Source organism: Brachyhypopomus gauderio, chromosome 6, assembly GCF_052324685.1.
Source record: "Brachyhypopomus gauderio isolate BG-103 chromosome 6, BGAUD_0.2, whole genome shotgun sequence".
NCBI lineage: Eukaryota > Metazoa > Chordata > Actinopteri > Gymnotiformes > Hypopomidae > Brachyhypopomus > Brachyhypopomus gauderio.
The window spans coordinates 2300416-2325160 of record NC_135216.1 but is presented as its reverse complement, the minus strand read 5'-3'; the positions used below and the strand labels follow the sequence as shown (position 1 = coordinate 2325160).

Genomic DNA, 24745 nt, shown 5'->3' with positions numbered 1-24745 from the left:
CACCGCGAGTGGCAACCGGAATCGGCAAGTGCCGATCAGAAATGGCACCCACCACCGCCAGTGTCACCAGTCACTTGAAAGCCATTTGTTATGCTGGCCAAAGTACCGTTTGTAGGATTTGTGAAAGTGTTTTGGGAGAGATGTGACCTTTTGCTGTTGATCCATGATGTTGCAGCATTATCCAGGTCATTTTGCCAAATGTACATATAGTTTGCAAAACAAAATCTGTTTCAAGAAATATGTAAAGGTTATTCTAAAATACTTTAGTAATGTTTTTGTTTTTTAAAAGATAAGTGGGTTCAAAATGACAGTTTTGAAAAAAATAAACCAAATTCAGAGGTGGGTAGGAACGCGTTACATTTACTCCGTTACATTTACTCAAGTAGCATTTTGGACAAAAATGTACTTGTAAGAGTAGTTTTAATATGAACGACTTTTACTTGAGTAAATATGTGCTGAGAAAAACGCGACTTTTACTCTGTTACAATTGGATTTGCGCCGCGCGCTACCGTTACTTTCGTTTTGTAAATAATTCGTCTTTTCAGTGAGAAGACTGACCAACGTCTCGTCACCCGAGTATGAGTGACCAATCAAATGAAGCCGGTCAGTCACGTGATCGCATACGCAATCGGCATAGGCCGACCTCGCACTGGGCGTTTTTCCATGGTCCCCGATCCAGACCTTAAGCGTTTTACCACTTCACATAAATTCAGACATACAACAGTATTGACCTGCATGTTGGTGAAAGCTTGGATATCGCCAAACCTGTCTAAGATTACTTCACATCTAAGCAATATATAATCTTCGTCCTGGCAATTCGCCAACCTCATAATCTCATTTGCTGTTTCTAGTAAAACGTCGGCCATGTTGCTGTGTGCTGCCCTCTCTGGATTTCACGGGAGGTTCTGTAATTGTAGCTCCGCCTACTGTTAATTTACATGTATTTGCATGCTGGTGAAGTTGAAAAAGAAAAAGAAAAGTAGAAAATGAAAAAGAAAATCACCAGAAGGTAGCGCCGACCCAGTCCATGTACGTTCCGTCCAAAGCATTTTCGTTTTTTAATAAAGTATTTGGAGAGCGTGAGTTGACTGGATTTTATTGTTTCCTTCACTTTGTAGTGTGTTATATTTGCAAAATGACATATTATATTTTCCAGAATTATTTTCTGTATGAAAAATGAAATTCTAAAATAAAGTCTCAATAGATAATTTAAAAACTGAAAATTCTGAAAAATTGATTCTGAAAATTATTCTGAAAAGTTTTCTCATAAACCGGATGTACGTAAAAAAGTTTGAATCGTTCTAAACGCAAACTTGCAGAGTGGTATCTTTCAAACATGGATTCTCCAACGTTAGAGCCTTACTATGAGGTTATCCGAAATATGTCCGAAAGCGGAGCAACAGACGCAGAAATAACGTGCCGTTTACTTTCTGAAGGTGTTCGTAACGGAGCGTCGGAAAGGAGTATACGAAGATTTCGTTCAGAGCATGGCTTAATGAAGAGGACGGTCACAAATGAGCATCTTGAGCTGGCCGTAGCATCAGCTGTTAGAGAGGTTAGATTATAATCACGATTCATTTTGTCGGTTCCATACATTTATGACAAAATGTTGCTGTCTTCACATCGATATGGTTTCTTGTATTGTTTTACACAGACGGGATTAACTTTTGGCCGCAAATTAATGACAGGATATCTGTCTTCTAAAGGTCAGAGGGGAGAGTGGGGAGAATACTGCGAGCTACGCATCAGCCTTATCATGAAGCACGGTGCCAAGTGAGCTGCCTGCCAGTCTAAACATCTCGTTCAGCATACCCAAATGATACTTCTGCCCTTGATATTTCTTAAAGGCCAGTCTTGGCCATTCGCCATGTTTAAAGTTGTTGGTAGGTTGCTACAATTCAACCCTCTAAAGGAGTCTTGAAATGCCTACTCTTACCTTTCAAGATGTCAATACATTTGTACTGTTTCTAATGAACATTTTTATATATAATTTTAACCGGGAAGGATCTTCAGTATTCAGTAGCAAAGAACTCCATGCAGCACTTGACAAGCATTAGGAATGGTAAAGGTGCAAAATGTGGCAGTGGGCATGTCCCTGGGGCTGTGATTTTGGATGTTTACTTCATTTGTGCCTCCTGAGAAAAGTAGACATGTCACACTTCCTCTTTCTCACTCAGGGTGCAAGAAATCTCAGCCCAGTGCCCTATAATGCTGAATACATGGGACATAAAATCCATTTGGACCAAAATGAAAAGCTTGTGATGTTTGGGGTGACTCATGTGCTTGCAGTTGATGGATACAGCAGCAAAATTGTGGTGTATTCTACAATGCCTATAAAGAATAACCTAACAATATATGGAGAAGTCTACAGGTAATGAGCATTATGTGGTTAATTATGAACAATGCACTATTAACCAACAGTCTGGAATTTAATTTAAATATACTGTATATTTGTCAGCTAAATATAAGTGTTGTGTTATAGACCAGTGGTTCTCTCCTTTGGGTTATGGGACACAGTAAGAGTTGATTGTGGAAAAGAATTCTACCTAACACTTTTTATGCAAGAACAGCTTGCAAAGTACAGATACAACCAAGCAAGGCTGCCTTATTTGCAAACTCCATCAACACAGGTAATTTTGGGATTGCCCAGCAAAATATTCAAAGTATTTCTTCTACAACACTTGTGGTGGAATTGATGGCACAGAATTCGAGGTCTTATAATATATTAAGCAGTATTTATTTGATAGCCAGAGAGTTACAAAATATAAAAGTATAAAAGTATGATGTGAAGCTTACGCTTCATGCAGTAACTCTGAACTGTCTCTCTCAGTCCAGATTCTTATAGTCAAAGTGTTTGTGTAGAAAAAACTAAGGATGCCTGCTTCCCAGGAGCAGTTATCAGTTTCCCTGGGATTCAACCTTGGGTGCTTAGAAACGGATAAGCAATATTATCACTAACTCTGCTGCTGCACAGAAAACTTCAGTCTTACAGAAAAACATCTTCAATATGGTTACAGTTAACTACTAAGCAGTACTTTTCACACAGACCATGCTATAATGTCTGCATGGACATGATTAACATGAATCACACATGAATATAATCAATATTTCCTTCACACACTTAATTCTTATGTATACATTTATTTATACTAGTAGAGTTTTTGTTGTATATACAAACATTTTCTTCCAACAGAACCACACAGTTGAGAGGTTGTGGCCCGAAGTAAATAACCGGGTTAATTACCCAATCAAGGAGGCGTTAATTCAGTTAATGGACAAAGACGAATTGAATATGGAACATAACGTGGTCAGATATTACGTATCCAACCTGTCTTGCCAAATAGCACATCTTGGACTCACTCGAGTAGTTCAGGCATGGAACGCACACAGGATTCCAGGTGAGTATTTTTTAGCTACAATAAATCTATAAAATACATTACAACCTTGCATATATTTACATTACTATTCAAATCATGCATTTCAGGGAAAGGAATACCAAATGTTTTAGCCAGACATGGCTGCTACACTAAACTTTCAGAAGACCTCTTACCAGATGCCTCAGCTGCAGCAAATCAGTACCAACTGGAAGTGGGGTCTTCCCTGACAAGAGTGTCATCATTTGCTGTAGACCCTTTCCCCTCAGACACAGACAAAGAACAAGCAGAGAGGCAGTTTGGGGAGAACTACCCAAACATGTTTTATTTGCTAGAGAGCACTGTGAATCATCAGAATGGACATTTACAAGAAGCTTTGAAACTGCTAATAGACATAACTCGAAGGAATATATAAATATTGAATTGAAAATGGACCCATTGGAACAGTATGTTGAATGTTCAGTACATGCATTTTCTATTCTGTTGCAGTGTCATTGGTCAGCCTGCAGATCTTTTTTTTATGTATAAAAAAAGTGGTTCATAAATCCCCACCAAATAAGGGTAACCTAAGAAACAAGAACTTCCTTTAGTTTAAAAACTGTACAAACTATGCCACACTTTTCACTGTAACTTGTACAAATGTTGGATAGCAAAAGCACTTCAATGTAAACAACTGACTACACATAACGTTAAATTTCAGCTATGGGTTTTTTTGGGTTCTTGCTCAATCATCAAACTTGAACAATGTCTTGAATCACACCCAAGACTTCAGTGAACCCTGCAAGCCCATGCACATTAAAGCTGAAGTGATCTCCTCGGCACCTCATGCACTAGTCAGAGGTTTCCTGCCACTGCTGTACACAGACCTTGCATCCAATGAGGCTATTGCAGCATGTAGCAAACATGGGCTCAGCCATGAGACCTGAATAAAGCAAATGACAAAATGCAGTACAAAATCAGTACATGACAAATCCAGATACATATAACAAGAACACATCATGAACAGTCTCCATATTGACACATTCCAAAATCAAGTACATGTGTACAAGTGTATAAAGAGATTCTCAAATGCACACTGCTGTGCAAAGATGTAGGATGATCCAAGATATGTCATTTATCCAGGCATTTATTTGCTTAGAAAAGACATCTAATGCATAATATTGAACTTTCAAGTGACAGAATTAAAATAAGAGTTTTGGAAAGAACACCCAATGAAACTGTTACTTCACTTACTTTTACACACATAAAGGTCTCCTTCATGATTTTAGACTGACCATCAGTAACAAATGGCTTTAGTGCTGTTGGCCACATCTGTAAGGACCTGGATTGATTTGGTCACCTCTCCCAGGTTCTGGGATACAAGTAAAAGCTCCTCAATGTTGTCCTGGGCACTCTGGAAACTGGTGCTGTCACTACGACTAATTAAAAAAGGAAATGTCAATCATAAGTACTTTCTTATGGTGTGTTGTCTATCAACAAGTGTGCCTTTGCGGAAGTACAAAGTTGTCTTACCTCAATCTCTTACGTCTTCCAAGTTCCCTTTCTTGATGTAGGGCCAGAAAGTCCTGCTCCTGAACAGCATAGACTTTTCTAGAGTTTTGCCGCCAGTACAAAGACCCTTATAACGAAGAAAAATCACACCAATTCAAAGTTATGGTAATTGTAAAATATATGCAGGTTTAATCTAATAGCAGAGAGAATATTCTTAAAGCACATATTAAATGTTCAAATTGAGGAGCCTTAAAATCAGGACCTAACGCTCTAGGCCTATGTTCTTTGTGTTATCCCTACCCACCACCTGATGCAACAAATGAAAAGCTTATTAATTTGTAAATGAGTTGAATTAGGTGTGCTAGATGAGGTAAAGCACTTAGTTTAAACAAAACATACATTCATATACAACTTAGTTTCTAGGACCATTCAGTCCAAGTACAATTTACCTGTTGTACCCTCCGAATCAATTATTTCATTTTCCTGGGAATCAGTAAGAACCAGGGATTCGTCACGTCCAATAACATTTTTCACCTTCCCCAGTATCCCGCTGACTGTGGCTTCTCTCTCGGTAAAACGAACTATTACCACCTGTGCAGGTATCAATTTACCATCCAACACGTCTGCAATGCACAGACCTACAAAATTGAAATAAAGAAAATGTATAACTATTACAGAAAACATAGCAAGTAACATCGCTGTAGGATACTCTGAATTAATACCAACTAGTAAATAATTATTACCTTTGAAAGGGTCGGGGTGATGCACTCGCTCTTGGTGGACCAACAGCCGCAGAGGTAGCAGGTGGTCGCTGAAATATAAATCGGCTCTGAGTTAAGCTGCTATTGCCGACCACACTACTTGGTCCTGGCTCCGCGGTATTGACACCATGTACTTCGTAATGCGTGACACTCAGAGTGCTGAAATAACTGCTGTCATCCGGAAAGATGGCAATATTATTGTCAGTCGTCAAATAGACGCTTGGCTGAGAAACCTGATAAATAACAAAAACAACATTAGCACGCCACACGAACATGCTAACGGCAAAATATAGGCCTACCTCTTGAATTTGAAGTGTAGCTAGTTACAAAATTATTTTTAATCTAAACATAAGTTGTTCGTGTATATATTAACCTTTAAAATATAGTAGTAAGGTAACTGATACCCATCTACATAACCAGATAGTTTAGCAGTCAACTGCAGACTTAAATAGGCTAATAAGGTTTGCCTGAAATCCTCACAATCCTCATCTAAACTTTATGCAGTCTTCATTATAATCTAACCTATAACTTTCACACATCTTTAATGGTATTTCACCTGAAATATTAAACTCATTTTGTCTGCTCTCATATCCTCTTCTCTGAGGGAAACTCTCGTTTCCTCTAAATAGAATGTAGCTGTGCTGCTCCATGATGTTGCAGAGGACACTCGACATCGGCAGTCTCAGAACTCACAAATGGGAAATCTAAAACAGGTATTTTAAAATTAGAAATGAACGCATTTCTTTTTTAAAAATAATTTTATATTCTTACTACCGATTTGCATGAGTTTTCCATTTTATTAATACGAATAATAATCTTCGATTAAGAAAACGTACGTTTTTCCATTTCCCAATACCTTGTTAAAAAACGAAAATGCTTTGGACGGAACGTACACAGACCCAATCCTCCTTTTTTATTTAAATTTTATTTGTGTCACATATGACCCATGCTCAAGTGAAACATTAAATAGGAAATTAAGTGATTTCATTTTATTTTTAATTTTGTCATACTATGGCAAAACGGTATTTTCATATTCATTTTAGTGTTTTCATTTCAGTTTTATTATTGGCAGGATCTACCTTTCATAGTCTAAAGCCAGGTTCACACTACACGATTGTAGGCTGGTTTTTCAGTCGCCGACAGTTTTTTGTAGATAGCCGACAGAAACTGTGGTCGGAGGCAAATCGGCGATCACTCGGCGCTCGCTCAGTCGTGTATAGTGTGAACTGCTGAAAGACGCTCGCCGAGCCGTCGCCGAGTGGTCGCCGACTCATCGCAGACGACCGGCAGATATCTAGCATGTTTAATATCTAGCCCAGTCGGCGACTGAGTCAACAGCAGCGTCTAGCTACAGCCAATGGGAACGCAGAGAGAGAACCGCGGCACCGCTGAAGATATCTCTGAAGAATGTAAAAAACTTTCAAAAATGCTTTCAAAACAGTAACCCAGCAAACACACAAAATCCTTCTTACAACTTTACTACAACACTGTTTAAGTTATTGTGACAGCACTGGAGAAATAGTGCGATTTATTATATCTATGTTCACTGCAACGGAGAGATGAAATAATTCTGGCAATTTGGGACTATGGAGTGTTTAAACGGTAAAATAATAATAATAATAATAATAATAATAATAATAATAATAATAATAATGAAAATGTGGAGTACATGTACATTGTTTTTTTCTTCCACGTGGTGTTGCTGGTTCTCGCGAGAGTTTCGTTTTCGTGTTCTCGTGTTTTTGGACGGCAGCCAGATGAGTCGGCGATTCCCCAGTCGTAAAGCCTGGTTTATACTTTCGCGAGCGACCGTATCGCGCGACCCTGCGCGAACGGTGGAAGCGTTTCTGTGCGTTCACACCGAAAGCGACGAGAGCGACACGGCGACCAGAAGACATTCATTTTCAATGAGAGTGAGCAACACCCAGCGACGCGACGCGAACAAGTTGAGCTTGGCTCAACTTTATGCAAATGAGCAGTGACGCGTGGCGGCGACTACCAATCAGAAAGTATGTTTGCACCCTCCTCCGAAACCGCACCTCTGACTTTGGTTCCTACTGATTATTTATTCCGATTGCAAAATGGAGGAGAGATTAATAGTGGCTGTCTCTGGATGTCCCGCACTTTACGATGTTTATTTTTGGAGGGAATACTGTTCATTTGTTAAAAAACATCTGCAATAAATTAGCGTATACCCTATTATTGGTTATGATTTTTTTATTCCTGTTTGATCTTCGGGTCTGGGGTAAAAAGTAAAAAAAATACATAAACATTTTAGGTTTATATACTATATGTGTTTTATACACACACTATGTTTTATACACGCACTCTTTTATAATCGTGTGTCCTGTAATCAATAAATTAAAATAAATACTGCGTCCTGCTTTAAAAACGTGATTTGCATATCTGTCACGTGCTGCATGCCGGCGTGATGTTGGACACGCTCCCACGTGACGCGATGCTGGCGACTCGGCGACGGAGAGCGATTTTATCGCTTTCGGTGTGAACGCACAGTAATTATACTTTCGCGAGCGTCGCGAGCGTCACTGCAGTGTAAATATGGCTTTGCAGTGTTGTCCGAAACGATACGTTAACAATACGAGCCTCTTGTAATTCCAGGACGAAACATGAGAGAACGTGAAGACGTTAAGATTGGGCGTTTTGAAAATAAACAACCATTAAATAATGTGATAAAAAAGCGAATTATTTCGATTCATTTCGAATATATGTATAAATATTTAACTTAAGTTTAACGTGCTGGGAAATATTGAAATGGACCTTGAAAGTGACGTATAAATGCTTTAATTCCACCTTGTATAGGTGTATGAACCCTGCAAACACGACTTTGTCCATCGCGCTGAAGCGCGGCGCGCGCGAAGTTACAAAATTCGAGAGGTGCACGACCTCGCGAATCGACAGCGCGCGAGGCCCTCGCGCACGGGCGGAGCCACAGCGATTACGTAATTTTCGCCGCGCGGACCCTCAAGTATAAACCAGGCTTAATTCGTGAGCCCGCGTCGCCGATCAGTCATGTAGTGTGAAAGCCACAACAACTGAAAGACTCGCGATTACAGCACAACCAGTCATGTAGTGCGAACGGCACAAAAACCTGACGACTGAAAAGTCGTGTAGTGTGAACCTGGCTTAAGATTACTTCACATACATAATCTTCGTCCTGGCAATTCGCCAACCTCATAATCTCGTTTGCCGTTTCTAGTAAAACGTCAGCCATGTTGCTGTGTGCTGCCCTCTCTGGATTTCGTGGAAGGTTCTGTAGTTGTAGCTCCGCCTACTATTAATTTACATGTATTTGCATGTTGGTGAAGTTGAATGAAAAATGAAAATGAAAAGTGGAAAATGAAAAAGAAAATCACCAGCAGGTAGCGCCAATCCTCCTTTTTTAATTTTTTTATTTTTGTCACATATGACCCGTGCCCGAGTGAAACATTAAATTGCAAATTAAGTGATTTCATTTTATTTTTAATTTTGTCATAATATTTTCACACATGTATGGAAAAAGAAATGGCAAAACGGTATTTTCATTTTCATTTTAGTGTTTTCATATCAGTTTTATTATTGGCAGGATTTACCTGTCATAGTATTGCATCCGGGCCAAATTCGAATAACAGAGGTGATGCGGGTTTGCCGGAGAAAAACCAGATCTGGATCAGAGTCGTCTGCTCTCAGGGGCGGGCCACATTTGGCCAAGTATGGCTTCTCCATTTGGCCTACGGGCCTTGAGTTTGACACCTGTGACCTAGAACAACTTGGTTAAAGCCATGAATAATAAATAACAATAAACACGGTACTCATGATGTCCCTCAAAGCGTTTGTTTTGCATTATAATGACTCTTCAGTTTGCATCATCTCTGAGTTTTTCTTTATATCTAGATTGATATACATTATCTCATTAACGCTGTTATGGTGCTTATGTGTGTGTGTGTGTGTGTGTGTGTGTGTGTTTATTTATAAATGGAGCATTTGTAGCCGCATGTGTGGTATGTTCGTTATTTCATAATAAACGAGCACCCTCAGAGCGACAACACCAGCATCTGTGTCCAAGCTCCCCGCGTCACGGCAAATCCAAAACACTCACTCACTCCATTTACAAAGCGGTTCATCTTCTCAAGACCTTGGGCTTGATCAGTTGGGCCATTAATGATCCTATAGCGCCAATTACGCGATTTTAATTGTCTCTAGACGCTTTACAAGCGAATGCATCATGTTATTTTTAATAGTTGCGGGGAGGAAAATAAATACTGTGGCATTGCCACTGGTGTATAGGGGTGGAGCATGGAGTACGCTACCTCCCATGAGCACTTGCAGCAGTAAGGAGTATGCTAAAAGAGTGAATGTTCTTCGTTTACGTGTGATGGATTATGTTATTATGTGGTTTTATTATGTGTTTTGGTCATACGTGTCTGTTCCGTAGTTACTCCTGTTTATTTTAGCACTGTTAGGCTCACCGTGTTCATGTCATGTTGGAAGCGTGATGACCTGGTTTGAACGGTTTATGTGAAAGCAACAACAAAAATGTTGAGTGACTGTGTGACCCTTCCCTTACTGTCCATAAAGCAGTTAATAAAGAGTTGAGATGAACACACAAAACCTGTCTGGCACTCTCACTCTCCCCGACACGCTACAATTTATTCATACATACTTTTTGTTGTTTAGGCAAATTTCTAATTTATAAATTCAAAATTTATAAATTATGATATGTGATGAAAAAATGTAACAATTTTGTTGATTTTATCAAATCATATATTTAATTCACATTAGATATAATTACATAAATTTAAATCACCTGCATTTTAATAAGCTTCATTTTCATAATTTAATATTTATTACTTCTACCCCAAGTGCAATTGAAATGCCACATGACACATGAGAGGTGCTATACAAATCAAGCATATTATTATTGTTTTTGTTGTCTAATTATTTTTTCGCTTATTTCATACTGTTGCAGCATACTGAAATTCCTTTCAATATTACAGTTTTTCTTGTTCTTTTGCTAACCAACTAAATAAATCACATATGTTGCATCAACTGTATATTTGGTGGCAAAAAGTTCATGTGGTCTGTCACGTCCTTGCAGTCTCATTGCAATGTTGAACACAGAGCCAGCAGACAATAGGGCACAGTAACGAAATACAAACCTTGCAAGATGCATTGAGTCTCCTGAGTATTGATCACTAAAAGAGTGATCATCATGATGCAAGACCATCATATTTTCACATAAGCTGTTGGACTATGATTTTTCTTTCTAAACAAAAATAGCATTAGGAAATGCTATCCAAAGAGCTTAAGGTCACTGATAACAGATCAGTGGGCTTTCATGAGGCCTAAGGATTAGTCACTGTCACTGCATGATAATAAATCGTCCTTTATATATTCTCATACAGTGCTAGTTTCAGTTTTGTCCCCATAGCTCTCACAGTAGTCCAGGCCTACCCCCTGCACCGTAATCGCTGCGTGGGATAGGCCAAAGTAACCGTCAGTTATTGACTTGTTCCTCCTGATAGCTGGAGGTAGAGATGGCACCGTATGGGTCAACCACTGTTTGGGCACAGCGGATGACCGTGACAAGCAAGAAGAGGCAGAGCAGGATAAGAAAAAACAGGGCAAAACCCAAGTCCACATCGACCTCCAACCAAGACACAGGTGGTGCTGGCTGGTCCATTAGGGTGGCGGAGAAGGAACAGGGAACTCAGGATCTCAGTTAAAAATCAAACCCAGAAAGCTCTTTCTTTCTTTGTCCCCCAGTAGTGAAGAAACCGTTCCCTCTCCTTGGTTTTGTGCCAATGTGATGTTATCTCCTTTGCCTATGGCACTGAATCTGGGTTGCGGAGTGAGAACCAAGCCAGCATCTGGCTGGTACCAAAAGGGATGAGGCTCAAGTCCTGCTAGTACAGTTTATGCTTAATCCATAAACCACAAACCATCCAACGCCTTCTAAACAAAGAGAGCACTATGAGCCGTCTGAGCCGTTCAAGTTCTTCGGTGGGTTACAAGATCTGCGTAAAAAGGAAAAATATAGGTGTTACAAACAAACCACATGAGGTGTGAGCTTGAAATGTTATGCAGGCATGGAGACTCATGTTGTGGTCTGGAATCACATATCAGTGAAGTAGCCTATAACTTCACGATTTTATTCCATGTGAAGCAATACATTTTGTATGTAAACTGCATTAAATGTGAGACTCGTGGATAAAATACAATTAATACAATGCAAGGTTCGAAACTGTTTATACATGAATCAAATTTAACTTTTGTTCACTGATAATGGTCTGTATTTGGTCTCCAATAAAATTCATAAGCAGGAAGTGAGAGATTCATTCAGGCGATGGGACAGGACAGATGGTAACTAAGTGGGTCTCATTAGACTCACCATATTTTACTTCTCATTTTCCATATTTCTGCTGCTCCCTGTTTTTGGTGTCAGTTCTTCTACTTGTCCTGCACCACCCTACACCACAGCACTAGGGGTGCAGGAAAAAATCGATTCGAGCTCGAATCGTGTTTCTAACATTGAGCGATTCAGAATCGATTCTCATTTTTTTAATCGATTTTTTTTCGGGTGTGTGTGTGCTTCTCAGCCACCGTAGTTCTTTGCAAAACAAGGAAACAGCTTTGACTATGTGCAGGCATGCTAGTAAAGCTACAGCGGGTTGTGTAGTGTACGGTATTTGTTGTTGCACTGCTAAAGTATGAAGTCCAAATGGCTCCGCGGTCTTTGAAAGCAACCATTTGGAAACACTTTAGATTTTACGGTCAACCCGGCCCAGGTAAGAATGGGCTTGATCATTTGCACACGCATAAAGACGCTACAGATGATATTCGGGAGTTACAATGATTATAACTTCTGGTAAAAATAAAGTAAAAAAAAAAAAAAAACTTAGTTTATTGAGCACTCTAGTTTTGTCCTAACTAGATATTCAGATATAATACTGCTGTAATACTGCGAAGTCGTGGCCAGAGGTGAACTTCGGTATAGCCGGTGTGTATTTTATTTAAAATAATTAACACCATTGAGCCACTGTGTCTTTGGACATAAATAATGCCGTTTGCTGTGATGGATAATTAAAGTCTAGCTCTTATTTAAGCATAGAAACATAAATCAACAATATAATCTGTAGCGTCTTTATTTGGATAAATGAGTTGGAATTCGCCACAACACACAAGCCAAATCTGTCGCATGTGAAATGCTACAGGCACCGTTCAGAAACTGATCAGTTCAATTAAATCTGTTCAGTTCAGTAGATATATGTGGCTTTTAGAAAATACGGTATATATACATTTTTTTTTTTCATCTGTGAAGTGGAAGTTCTGGCAGCTAATGTAAGCCTACCCATTTTATTAATGTAACAGCACTTTTATTTTTGGAAGCATTTTCTTTTTTTTTGTGATTTGTTAAGGAAAACGTGTAATTTTGTTTCTGGAAGTGGCATGTTCTCAGAAATTCTTGTACGAAGCAATTTGTTGTTTTTACAGAAAGAGCAGTATTTTTGTATAATAAAATTTTTGAGTAGTGGCCAGTTCTGGCAGCTAGCCTAAGCCTACCAATTTTATTTACTACAGTTTTATTAGTTTAATGTAGTGTTCTGAGTGTCAGCCTCAAACAGACATGTTGTCTTGGATTTACCTTTGTGTGTTTACATTATTGCAATATGTTGATAAAACCTTTACAATTATAGTATCTTTATAAATGTACTCTGCTTTCATGCCAGCAGACCGAAGTAGGTAGTTTTGAATTGAGAATCGTTTTTGAATCAGAAAATAATTGTTTTTGAATCGAATCGTTGGGATCTGAAAGAATCGGGAAAATTCGAATCGTGGGATTCCCAAAGATTCACAGCCCTACACAGCACCCTACACCACAGCACCCTACACTATCCTACAGCACCCTACACTACCCTACACTACAGCACCCTATACCAGTGATTCTCAACTGGTGGGTCGCGGACACGCTCTGATTTTGTACTCGTCATTTATCTTGAAAAAAGACAGGCACATGCCACAGCTCCCGACTGCGACTAAAATGGTCGCAATCGCGACCATAAATATTAATTTGCGAGTAATAAAATTATTTCACTCGCCAGTGGCGACAGGTGATACAAGAGCATTATTTTCTATGGGTGAAGATTTTTTGTCATTGGAAAAATATCCACAATTTTCTTTTGAGGTTGTATTTTAAAAGTTAACCGATATGCTGTAGTTCCCACTCTCATGTTCGCTCTGCCCAATAACAAAAGCGGGAATCACCAGCATGACTCGCAAAGCAGCCGAGCCGAGCTGAAAATTTAGCACTAAGCGTTAGCTTGTTGAAAATAGCGAAGCCAAAATTATTGGATTTTTTCACACAGTCTACATTTCTGTCGGACCATAACACTCCTTTATAACTGTACATAGTTTTAAGTAAATCAAAAGTCACTCATACTAGGAAACTTGGTAAAGTTCGTTTCACGTTCGCATATTCGGAATTATTTCTTCAATACCTTTAAGTTAAAAGTGCCAAAATATGCAAATTTCTATTTCTGGCACCCAAGACAAACATCTACAACTTTGTTTACTTCAGGAATATATGTATTTTAAAACATATATAAAAATGTTATTTTAAATATACTGCTGTCACCGCTGCAACATCTAAGGCACCGTCTACAAATGACCTTAACACGGACGCAAGTGGAGGTCGTAAAGGCCCCAGAGCACTGCGCACTCCGTTTTTTGCAATAATTTCAATAACTTTTAAACGGTCCATCTAAGACCACCAAAGTAGTTGGATTACATTAAGTTCATCTTTAGTAACAACCTACAACTAAAATATGGGTATTTATACCTTGCACCAATGTGTGGTGGTACGTTTTTGTCAAATATTTCAATAGCTTTTAAATGGGCCATCATAACTCCACAAAACAAGGTTGTTGATTAGGATGCACTTAATGTACTATAACTTGTTTTATGCTCTTATGATGTACATTTTAAAAGCTATTGAAACATTTGACAAAATGTGCACTTAATATTTATACAACTTGTTTTTATCTTATGAAGAATCATTTAAAAATTATTTAAATCTTTGAAGAAAAACAGAGTGCGCAGTGCTCTGGGGCCTTTACGACCGCCACTTTCGTCCATGTTAAGGTCATTTGTAGACGGTAATAGAAGTACATTTAAAATGAGAACATGAAGCCAACTTAACCACAGTTACAAGGAAGAGAAAGACATCAGGCATGTTGGACGACAGAGATCCTAAATAACAGCTGATCTGATGTGAGTGTTGCAATGTTTATTAGTTTGTATATTATTATGGAGCCTAGAAAAAGTTATTGGTGTCTCATTTTTTCTTTTGGGACCAACTGGCTCCTTGAGTATTTTTTTTGTCTGGAGCCCAGCATGAGAAACATCGTGTTGCCATGGTAACCACCAATTGTTTACCCTTTTTATTTGTTATAACCAGAGGTTATAACATTTGTACTGTATAAAACTGGGTCGCGACTTAATGACAATGAGAAAATGTGGGTCCCGGGCTGAGACCAGTTGAGAACCCCTGCCCTATATTACCCTACACTACTCTACCCTACACCACAGCACCCTACACTACCTTAATTACCTCAACTACTCCTCTCCACTTAGCTGCAGAGTACATAATATCAGAGCTTTCCGGTGTGTGTGTGTGTGTGTGTGTATGTGTAAATAACAGGACTGCACAAACTCCCCATGGCACATAGACTTTCATCAATAGTTTAGCAAGAGGGGGTGGAATGGTGAAGAGGGCAGATGTGGCTCCAGGTGCCCCAGCCTTTGGTCTACTGTTACACAGGGTGGCCATCCAGTCTCCTGCCCCATTTGGTACCTCCATGAGTCAAGCAGGGTTCAGGCTGTTCCCACACATCATGCCCAGGGGACAAGAGATCCTCACTGGCCATTAAACTGCCATCTGTGGGGGGTTTGGGAGGTTGAGCCAGGAGGAAGTCTCCACTGCTAACATGACCTGAACATAACTCTGTTTACAGCAGATGCTCAAGAAGCAGGGTGGGGAGAAGGAGGGGTGAGGGGGGTAAAGCGATCCGGCTCTCCTGCTATTAGCTTGAATGATGAAAACATCCAGGAGCTAATGGAGATGACCAGAAGAGAGAAACAATATGGAGGAGGAGAAGGTTGGAGGTCATGGGGTCTTTCAAAAGCCAAAACAGTTTATGAAGGTACTAAATCACATTAAAAAGCTTGAAATATTCAAATAACTTGATTTTTTTCTTATTACAATTCTAGCCATCTGGTTGTGCCCAGTAAGTGAGAATAGCAGAATGTGACAAACATCTAGACTGCACCCTCTCCAGGCATTTGGCAGCATTCATAGCCAGTTTCTGTCTGTGCTCCATATGTATGCAAAGTAAAATATTTTCTAGCAAAATGAGTGGTAGAGAAGATGAGCTTACTCATGCATGTCATTTGTATTTGGGTAAAAGCCCAATGAAAGCGACTCTTGCATTTGAATGACGCTCTCTCCAGACATAAGGCAATGACGCCAGCTAGGTGGTGGGATGGATCCAGCTGATAGTATCACCTAAAAATGAGGCTGGTGCTTTTGTAATTTCTTTGGGAAGAGCAGAAAGGTTTCTTTCTGCATGTTCCAGTTATTGCACATTTATTCTCTTCTAATGACTCGGACATAGCTAGATGAAGTGGGTAAACACTTGGGTTTCATCCTCACTTATGTGGTCTCTTGCTAAGATATCATGCTTCACTGTAAACTCCAGACTCCAACTCAATACACTACGGAGACTTCTCTGGTATAAACATACAGCTTCAGGAGCAACGTACATGTAAACGTACATGTAAATGTACATGTAAACCACTGTATTTCACAGAGCACAATAAAAATGCATTAGCCAAAAGTCATTACAGCTGTAAACCTCTAGATGCTATTGGAATAATCAAAGTTTCACAAAACAATATAGACTTGAAAGCAAGTAAAAGCAAAGGTGAGATACCCGGTGAAAGATTGAGAAGAAACATACTAGAGCAGTTAAGATCCAAATAAAAATATAGTCACAACATGCCTGTTGCTGGCAACCCACTATACAACCATTTAAACTGTTTAACATGAATAGCCTATCTATTATTAAGAATATAAATTACATATAATCATAAAGCTAGTTTTTTGTAGTTAGAAATTACAAGAAGTCACTTTTACACACATCAGATATCTCTAATTGAAATTATATTCAACATTTTAGTTAGTTTTTCTGTTGCTATAGTTATGTTTCTGCATCCTTATGTTAACTCACCTGTGTCATATGCATCCAAACAATGTCTGGTGCTCTTCAGCGAGGCTTTTGTTCACGCTTAGAGGCCATTAAGGATGAGTAGGTGATTAGACGATCCATAGTACCACCTGAGCTTTGGGGGGAGCACACACCAAGAGACCAGAGACGAGAGCTAAGATCACTCTCTCGTTCGTCCTCTCTGCCAGCAGAGAAATGGAAACCTTAACTCAGTGGGATTAGCACGGTCTTTGGTGACCTCTCCGCATTCAACCAATGAAGGGGGAAAAGCAACACGGCTGTGTTACCTTGGAGAGTCCATTACACTCCCTGCGTGTTGTACCTAATTGCTTGTCTGGGATGCAATTTCACCCCATAGCAGGACATGATTAAGAATTACAAGATAGATAGTAACTGATCACAGATCTTCAAAGATATTCAAAGGTTAAAGGCTTACAGCGCTTATACTATATGGCGATCAAGTCAGTATATGAACATATTATAATTTGAAAAACAATCACAGAATGGAGCTGTCTCTTATAGTCAATGATTTCCTTCCATTTCAAAGATTGGTTAAAACAAAATGCAAAACATATTAGCCTAAGTAGCATTGATTTCTAGGTGAGGGTATGGTTGCATAGCTGGGAAGCCAGATAGTACCACTGAACCAGTACCATCAGATCCAGTTCCTCTAAAACCACATTTTTGTGAACTCATGCACCATACATTAATAAGTAGTGTGCATGTGATACCTGGAATTAGCCTCCCATTTTGGAGAATGGGGTGCATGCTCCAAATGAAAGTAATTTTCTTCTAGCCAATCAAATAACCAGGTGGGATTTACTGCTATGTGGTGGACAGGCCACCTGCCCATGGTGTACCCTGCCTTCGCCCAGAGATGCTGGGATTGGCTCCAGCCCCCCATGACCCTGACTAGCGGGATTAAGCGGTTCATATAATGGGTGGATTTATTGCTCTTTTTTCAGGTCAGGTGGTTCAATGTGATCAATCAGGCCTTTTTCCAGCAAGTTCTGCAGTGTAATTGTTGCATTGTGACGTCTGTGGTGCAACACGTTGTTTATTTCTTTACCCAGAAAATTTAAGTATGTGAGGAACCAACGGAAATACTATTGGACAGCCAAGACAATGTTATTTCCAAAACCTGGCTATAACGCCTACATCTTGATTGACAGCTGGTGACTCTAGACATCAGTGGCTCATTTGCTACAGCTATACATAATTGAATACAAGTGACATTGGTATCCAAGTTGCTGTATTTGAGAGCTAGACTTTGCATCTAGTATAAGTCCTTACACAATAAATATGAATATATCAGTGCAAATGGAAGTGGGAAAATTGACTATAAAAATGTTAACTGCAAGATAGCAAAGCCTTTCACAAACTTACTATTTATCAATGCTGAACTGAAAAAAAGGATTTTTTTTTTTAATGAACATACGGTATATCTAGGAAAGCTAGAATGCATTTGCAAAGGATGCCTTTACTAGAGACTGAGCATACAGGGCTCTCTTTACCACGCCACAGAAGGGAAACGAGTGCAAGAAATTAGTAATCCACAAGAGTATTTTATCTTATTGTACACTGCATAAAGATGATACAAAATACAACGTAAAAACAACGGCAGTGGCGACACTGTGTGTGTTTGTGTGTGTGTGAGAAAGAGAGACCCAATGTAGATTACAGATGCTGAAAGCAATTTGATTCGGCTGGTCTTGGCATCTAGCCTGTATGGTGTAATGAATTTAGGTGAGGAGTGGGAATACAAATCAGAGGAACAGAAAGGTTGTAAATAAATGGAAATGTATACCAGGGTTGAGGAGACTTTGAGAGAGCAGAATGTGGTGTGAATGAGCAGAGAATTAAAAGTTGTAATGAACAAATAAGGCACTTACAAAAACAAAACACAAACCAAAAGAGGAAACTGAACCAACACACTAAAACACAGGGTCAAACAAAGCACATGCAAATTAGTCTTTCATGAGCTGTGGTGAAACAAATGAAAAAGAGCATGTAAAGCTACAAACGACGGTACGCCTGCTCTGAGGAAGGCTCCTCGTCTTCACTTGTAACACTTCAGTTGTTAGTTGTTTAGGAGTCAGACATAAATATTATGTGAATTGATGATGCTTCATCAATCAACAGAAAACATTTTTAGCATGTGGCGAGTTCCTACAATGTGATAATTACCCGTAAAACACATTAGCCTCTAATTAATCAACAAGCTGTGTTGTGTAGCATAATAACCTTTACAACTCTGATGTATACATATAGAGTTTCTAAAGTGCACCAGAGGGGTATTCCAGAAAGCGGGTTTAACAAACTCTAAACTTAACCCTGAACTCTGAGTTGTCTTACCCCAATCTGACATACTCAGAGTTTTCAGTTCCTAAACGGCTGATTGGAGTTAAAGTAATCAGGGTCGCTCAACTCTGAGTAGGTTGACCCAGACAGAAGCATGTTCACGCGTAACTATAAAAGACATTCTTAATGGAACACAGATAAATAAGATTTATCATGGACGCAAAAATCAGCCAAGCATTGTATTTCACACCACTGTAGCTTGAAGTATTAATAACTGCGTATGCAGAATATTTAGATATTATTAAACGTAAATGTAATACTGCGGTAGCTGCTAGAGAAAGGCAGTCAGCATGTCAAAAAAATGCCAACAGAGTTAATGCGTGAGTGAAAATGATATTTTTATATTTAGCAGAAGGGCACGATTATTTTATTATATTCTCCACCTTTATAATACTGTATTGAGTTTTTAATTAAACATTTTTTTTGAACGCTTATCAATTCCAATTCTAATCCGAGTGGTGTGAAATGCACATGACATCAGATAAAAATGAAGTATATATACTATAATATATATAAGAATATAGTACAAAGTGGTATGGCTGTACATAACTATATCTTATTCTTAAAATATATTCTAAAATACATTTATTTACAGGAAAAATGAAATAATGAAACATGACAGTGAATTTGACTGTAATGTATATTAAAAGGTTACAGGGTTGGGGTGGTGGTGGTGGTGCATGATTTAATGTGAAAAGCAGTGATTGCAGATGGAGTCTGACAACTCAGACAACTCAACCATCTCTGTTGTTACCCACATGCATGTAAGGTTCATCAACTGTGGGCATGTCAGAGATGGTAGGCTGTTGCTCATCCTGGATTGTTGCAATGTTGTGTAATACCACATATGCCATTATTATGTGGCACGCCCTATCAGGGGTAACTCTGAGCCCCTTCAGGCACTGTAACCTGGCCTTGAGGATTCCCAGGGTCATTTCAATTCTTGCCCTGGTTTTGCTGTGGGCCTGATTGTAGCGGGACTGTGGTCCAGGTGCAGGATCTGAATAGGGAGTCATAAGGTAGGCCTATAGGACAGGCAGGGATACCCTCTGTCTCCATGAAGGAGGCTGTCAGTGTCCTATAATCACACTAGGGTTTGCAATGATTTAACTATTACACTGCATGTGAACAACTAGCAAAACTACCACAGGCCTACCCTGTTCAAATTTGTTGCACAGTGTGGAATCATGCACGGATCCTGGCCATCTGGCTTCAACATTTGTGATGAGGTGTGAAGCATCACATATGATCTTGATGGGGAGAACGGTCAGTTACAATAGCTACGTTATTTTTTGTTACCATTAAAGATAAGTACATTATTCATTAAGAGTTATAAAGGTTAGTACCTGTACATTAATGCTATGGATGGATTTCTGTTTATGTAATCGCCTTGTAATGTAATGTTCTAATGGTGCTGTAATAGGTAGCATATGTGGGTTCCATCAATGCAGACAATCACTTTAGGAAATCCTTAAAATGTAAATGGAATGAAGTTCGTTATATATTGCTTCTCCATTGCTTAATTTCTTTATTGTCCATGTGAATTAAAGACAAACCAACGATGCTCTGGAATTCCTCTTTGATGTCCATAACTGGCTTATGCCCAAGAAACACCACAAAACTGGGCAGTATTCGTTTTAATGCCAGACACACTTTTCAGACAGACTGACATACAGTAGCTTTGCTGACAGGTTCCGCATCTCCTACACTATAAAGAAAACTTCCACTAGCAAAAAAAACGAAGAGCAAAAAAATCTGGAGTGAATTGAGGGCTGATCCACGATGTTGAAATATTTGAATATTTGAAATGTGACGCTTAATAATGTTACTAATGTAAGTAATGGATTGTGCTGAAAAACGATAACATTCACTGAAATATAATCCGAAAATGATAGTAGGCCTATGTCTATTCGGGGTTTTATAAGGCGTTCCCGACAAAGAGCTTGGTGAATAAACTAAGCTTCAATATCCACATGATCCTCGAGGAAAGGACACGTCATGATGATGTGTTTGTAATTCAGATTTAGGTTCAAGTTAACCTGCCAGCGAGCAGGTTAGCTTCAGAGCATAAGTTGCTATAGTAACTGATTCAGGTTCTCTCTAAGCTCGGTTTCTGGAACGGAAAACCCTGAGTTTTCATTAACTCTGAGTTTACTTACCCGGTTTCGTCACTTAACCCGCTTTCTGGAATACCCCTCTGATGGCAAACGGGTGTGTAAATACTGTTATTAAACACAGACAGAAGATAGAACATCATTGGCTTAGTTTTTCTTTTTGGGACATAAAGATTGTGAATTGATCTATTCATAATGAACTAATTTTTGAACAGCATTCTTTCCACCAAGAACTGATATATTGCCCTTCTTCAGGTCAGCCCATTTTACTGAAATACAAAATGGGTAAAATTTATTCATTTACAAGAAAAACAAGTAAATCATACTAAAGAAGAAATTATATATTTGGAATTGCAACAACCTGAATGAATCTGAAGTGAAACATAAAAAATGAACAATAAAACAAAGATACAATAAAATAAAATCTTAAATTGAATAAAAGTTTTCTTCCTTGTTATAGAAAACCAAGGCAAACATTCAAATGTAATCAAATGTAATCTTTTTGTCAATCTTTTACAGTTAGCATAAACATGCAAGGTATTTTGTGTTTGCTTGTTTTAGAGTTTATACAACACTGACATTGACATTCACGGATTTAAGCACCTAAGCCACCCAGGAATAAGAAACGTTTCAGTTCCGTGTGCGGAGACGTTAGATCTGAAATATGACGGTGATACATTTGGCGTTTTAGCTACTGGCCACTCAAGCCTACGGGACAACAGGGCAGCAAGGCTGGGTGGATCAACCGCGCCATCTTTGATGCTTCTGCTTACTGCCCTGTAGCTCCTCCCACTTCTTTAACTTGTCCAAATAAACTCACTAGTAATTGATTATCCAATGTAGCTGATTAAGCAAGACACAGACACAATGTCTAACCTGCAGCACAGTGATCCTCAAGGCTTGTAGAAGACAATGTTAGGGCAGTGTGCAGCAGAACTAGGCGGCATGTGAAAAACGCGCGAAACAGGAGCACCTCAGTGAGGTGGGCTTGTGGGCAGGGCATTCTCCAGGTGGGCGTGGCATTCTCCAGGTGGGTGGGGAACTCTCCGCATAGGCGAGGACACACATGCAGACCTTCCCTATGTGTGCCTGGGAATGTGGGGAGTGTGTGGGCGAGCCTGAAGAGACCACCTAACGGCTGACGGCCGTCACCATGAAGAGACCACCTAACGGCTGACGGCCATCACCATAAAGAGACCACCTAACGGCTGACGGCCGTCACCATGAAGAGACCACCTAACGGCTGACGGCCGTCACCATGAAGAGACCACCTAACGGCTGACGGCCGTCACCATAAAGAGACCACCTAACGGCTGACGGCCATCACCATAAAGAGACCACCTAACGGCTGACGGCCGTCACCATGAAGAGACCACCTAACGGCTGACGGCCGTCACCATGAAGAGACCACCTAACGGCTGACGGCCGTCACCATGAAGAGACCACCTAAAGGCTGACGGCCGTCACCATGAAGAGACCACCTAACGGCTGACGGCCGTCACCATGAAGAGACCACCTAACGGCTGACGGCCGTCACCATGGAGAGACCACCTACGGCTGACGGCCGTCACCATGAAGAGACCACCTAAAGGCTGACGGCCGTCACCATGAAGAGACCACCTACGGCTGACGGCCGTCACCATGAAGAGACCACCTAACGGCTGACGGCCGTCACCATGAAGAGACCACCTAAAGGCTGACGGCCGTCACCATGAAGAGACCACCTACGGCTGACGGCCGCTGGAGTGTCACACAGTGGTGAAGAGTCGGAAAATAATTGGCAAAGGGCAAGAGCATTTACAAGGCACTTAGCAGGTCATATGCTGGACTTAGTCCAGATTGGGTTCACTGCCTCTTCTTTAGAATGTAGTGCATATACTGAATAAACAATGCATGGTTACTCATTTCAAGTGTATTTATCGGGACTATTATGGATTAGTGTTTGAGTGAGTGGAAGATCAGCTTCAAACAAATGAGCCGTTCCTATACATCAAGCATATCTCCTAGCATTGTCTTAGTCACTGCCCCCTGCTGTGTGTGTGTTCACATATGTGAGGGTGGTTGGGGGTGTGAGTGTGTGTGTGTGAGTGTGTGTGTGTGTGTGTGTTTTCTCCTGCTCCCCTGCCCCATCAATCTGTCTTGCGATGGTGATTGTTGGTAGGGGAGTGGCCATTCCGTAAAGGGCTGTTCCTTGTCTTGGCCTTCACCTCCTCCTCCTCCTCCTCCTCCTCCTCCTCAGACTCATCCGTCTCCTCTCGGTCACTCCTCTCATCCTCCACAATACGCTGAAAGACAAAGTCAGTTAGTGATGGTTTAAAAGGTGGAGAAACAGTCTACTTATGGTAGAGAAACGGTCCATGTGCTTTACCGCACAAACGATAACACCTATCCCCACACCCACAAACGATATTAGAGGTGCTAGATGGAGAGTGGGGGGGGGGGGGGGGGGGGGGGCAGCTAGCAAGGGGCAGTTCATTTGGAATGAACAACAAAAGTATAGTCACAGTACAGTAATCGTGAAAACCTGCCACAGTTCAGCACATTAAATGAGGAATACTGAGGCGAGTAAGTCTCAGGCAAACTCGAGACATCTGTTGAAATGTGTGTGTGTGTATAACAGCGAGGGAGGAGGAGACTCACATTTCCAGGGAGAAACTTGATGGCCATGCGCAGTATGAGGACGAACCAGAAAATGTGCAGACACTGGAGCACCAACAGGAGGCCGTTGAAGAAATAATAACCGAAGAAGGGAGGGTAGATGGTGACTGGATACACCCACGTACAGTGCATGATCCTGAGAGAGAAAGAGATTCCAAGTATAACAAATTAATTTAATTATCTCCTGTGAGAATTACAGATATTCTGAATCTGAAAAAGATTAAAATAAAGCAGACCACTAACCAGAAAGGAAAAATCACAAGCCTTGTGATGAAGAAGACAGCAGCAAAGACAATGAAGATGTAGTTACACGTCTTTCTCCATCCAGCGTAGTTAAACATTTTGGCCGACTACAACAGCAAGCAGGCATGAGGTGGGGAAGATAGAGGTTGGGGTGATCAGTGTTGTTGCTTTCAGCTTCCACCAGGTGTCAGCGTGTTGGCAAAAACATTATTGTGTTATTTCATTAACATTAACTCATATGTTTCACACATTATTTTCACACATTAATCGAGAAAGACTTTTGTGTTCGTGTAGGCACTTTTTAAACTGCACCAAGCTGTTTAATTTCAGGGACATGAAACTGATGTTTTTGAGAAAGGTGCAGATTATGCATCAGCGTTTTCTTGGACCGAGGCAGTGGTAGGCCGTACCTCGAGCAGGTAGTCCGAGGCATCATGCACCAGCATAATCAGGGTTCCAGC

General features: G+C 40.1%; 2 protein-coding genes and 1 pseudogene across 6 annotated transcripts in view; 1 reads left to right on the top strand and 2 right to left on the bottom strand.

The window, feature by feature from the left end:
* The first annotated feature begins 1336 nt into the window (after window positions 1–1336).
* LOC143516482 (uncharacterized) lies at window positions 1337–4579 on the top strand (annotated as a pseudogene). The gene is made up of 6 exons (XR_013131699.1): window positions 1337–1555; window positions 1655–1773; window positions 2178–2371; window positions 2483–2630; window positions 3194–3398; window positions 3485–4579. The product of XR_013131699.1 is annotated as an uncharacterized LOC143516482 (transcript).
* Window positions 3393–21577, bottom strand: LOC143516481 (uncharacterized). Of its 3 annotated transcripts, XR_013131698.1 has the most exons (8): window positions 21429–21568; window positions 16912–17089; window positions 9217–11640; window positions 5609–5676; window positions 5315–5503; window positions 4887–4992; window positions 4608–4792; window positions 3949–4296 (listed from the first exon to the last, which is right to left on the bottom strand). XR_013131698.1 is itself a non-coding variant. In XM_077008121.1 (6 exons), the coding sequence occupies exons 1-5, from the start codon at window positions 21575–21577 to the stop codon at window positions 4651–4653; spliced, it is 654 nt and encodes a 217-aa protein (XP_076864236.1). In that variant the 3' UTR covers window positions 3393–4296; window positions 4608–4650. The 3 variants fall into 3 exon arrangements, 2 of the variants coding, with proteins under 2 accessions (XP_076864236.1, XP_076864237.1); XM_077008121.1 differs by lacking the exons at window positions 9217–11640; window positions 16912–17089 and having other exon boundaries at window positions 3393–4296; window positions 21429–21577; XM_077008122.1 differs by lacking the exons at window positions 16912–17089; window positions 21429–21568 and having other exon boundaries at window positions 3393–4296; window positions 9217–11122.
* A 132-nt stretch (window positions 21578–21709) lies between these two features.
* Window positions 21710–24745, bottom strand: part of cers2a (ceramide synthase 2a) — a 21547-nt gene continuing 18511 nt past the window's right edge. The window contains exons 9-13 of one of the 2 annotated variants that reach the window (XR_013131696.1): window positions 24695–24745; window positions 24285–24391; window positions 24024–24177; window positions 22969–23668; window positions 21710–22934 (exon numbers count right to left, since the gene is read on the bottom strand). The exon at window positions 24695–24745 is cut by the window's right edge and continues 78 nt beyond it. Coding sequence is in view for 1 of the 2 variants with exons in the window: in XM_077008120.1 (XP_076864235.1) it covers window positions 23513–23668; window positions 24024–24177; window positions 24285–24391; window positions 24695–24745 (468 nt within the window). In the remaining variant the exon portion in view is untranslated. Of the gene's footprint in view, window positions 23669–24023; window positions 24178–24284; window positions 24392–24694 lie in introns of both variants that reach the window. The other variant, XM_077008120.1, reaches the window with a different exon arrangement.

Bases quoted from the DNA above. Each gene is read 5' to 3' on its own strand.
- LOC143516481 (XM_077008121.1), bottom strand. From the start codon at position 21,577: ATGAATAGATCAATTCACAATCTTTATGTCCCAAAAAGAAAAACTAAG. The intron at 4,993-5,314 runs GTAAATTGTACT...CTTCGTTATAAG, and splicing joins TGATTCGGAGGGTACAACAG to GGTCTTTGTACTGGCGGCAA. The intron at 4,793-4,886 runs GTAAGACAACTT...TTTTTTAATTAG, and splicing joins GGAAGACGTAAGAGATTGAG to TCGTAGTGACAGCACCAGTT.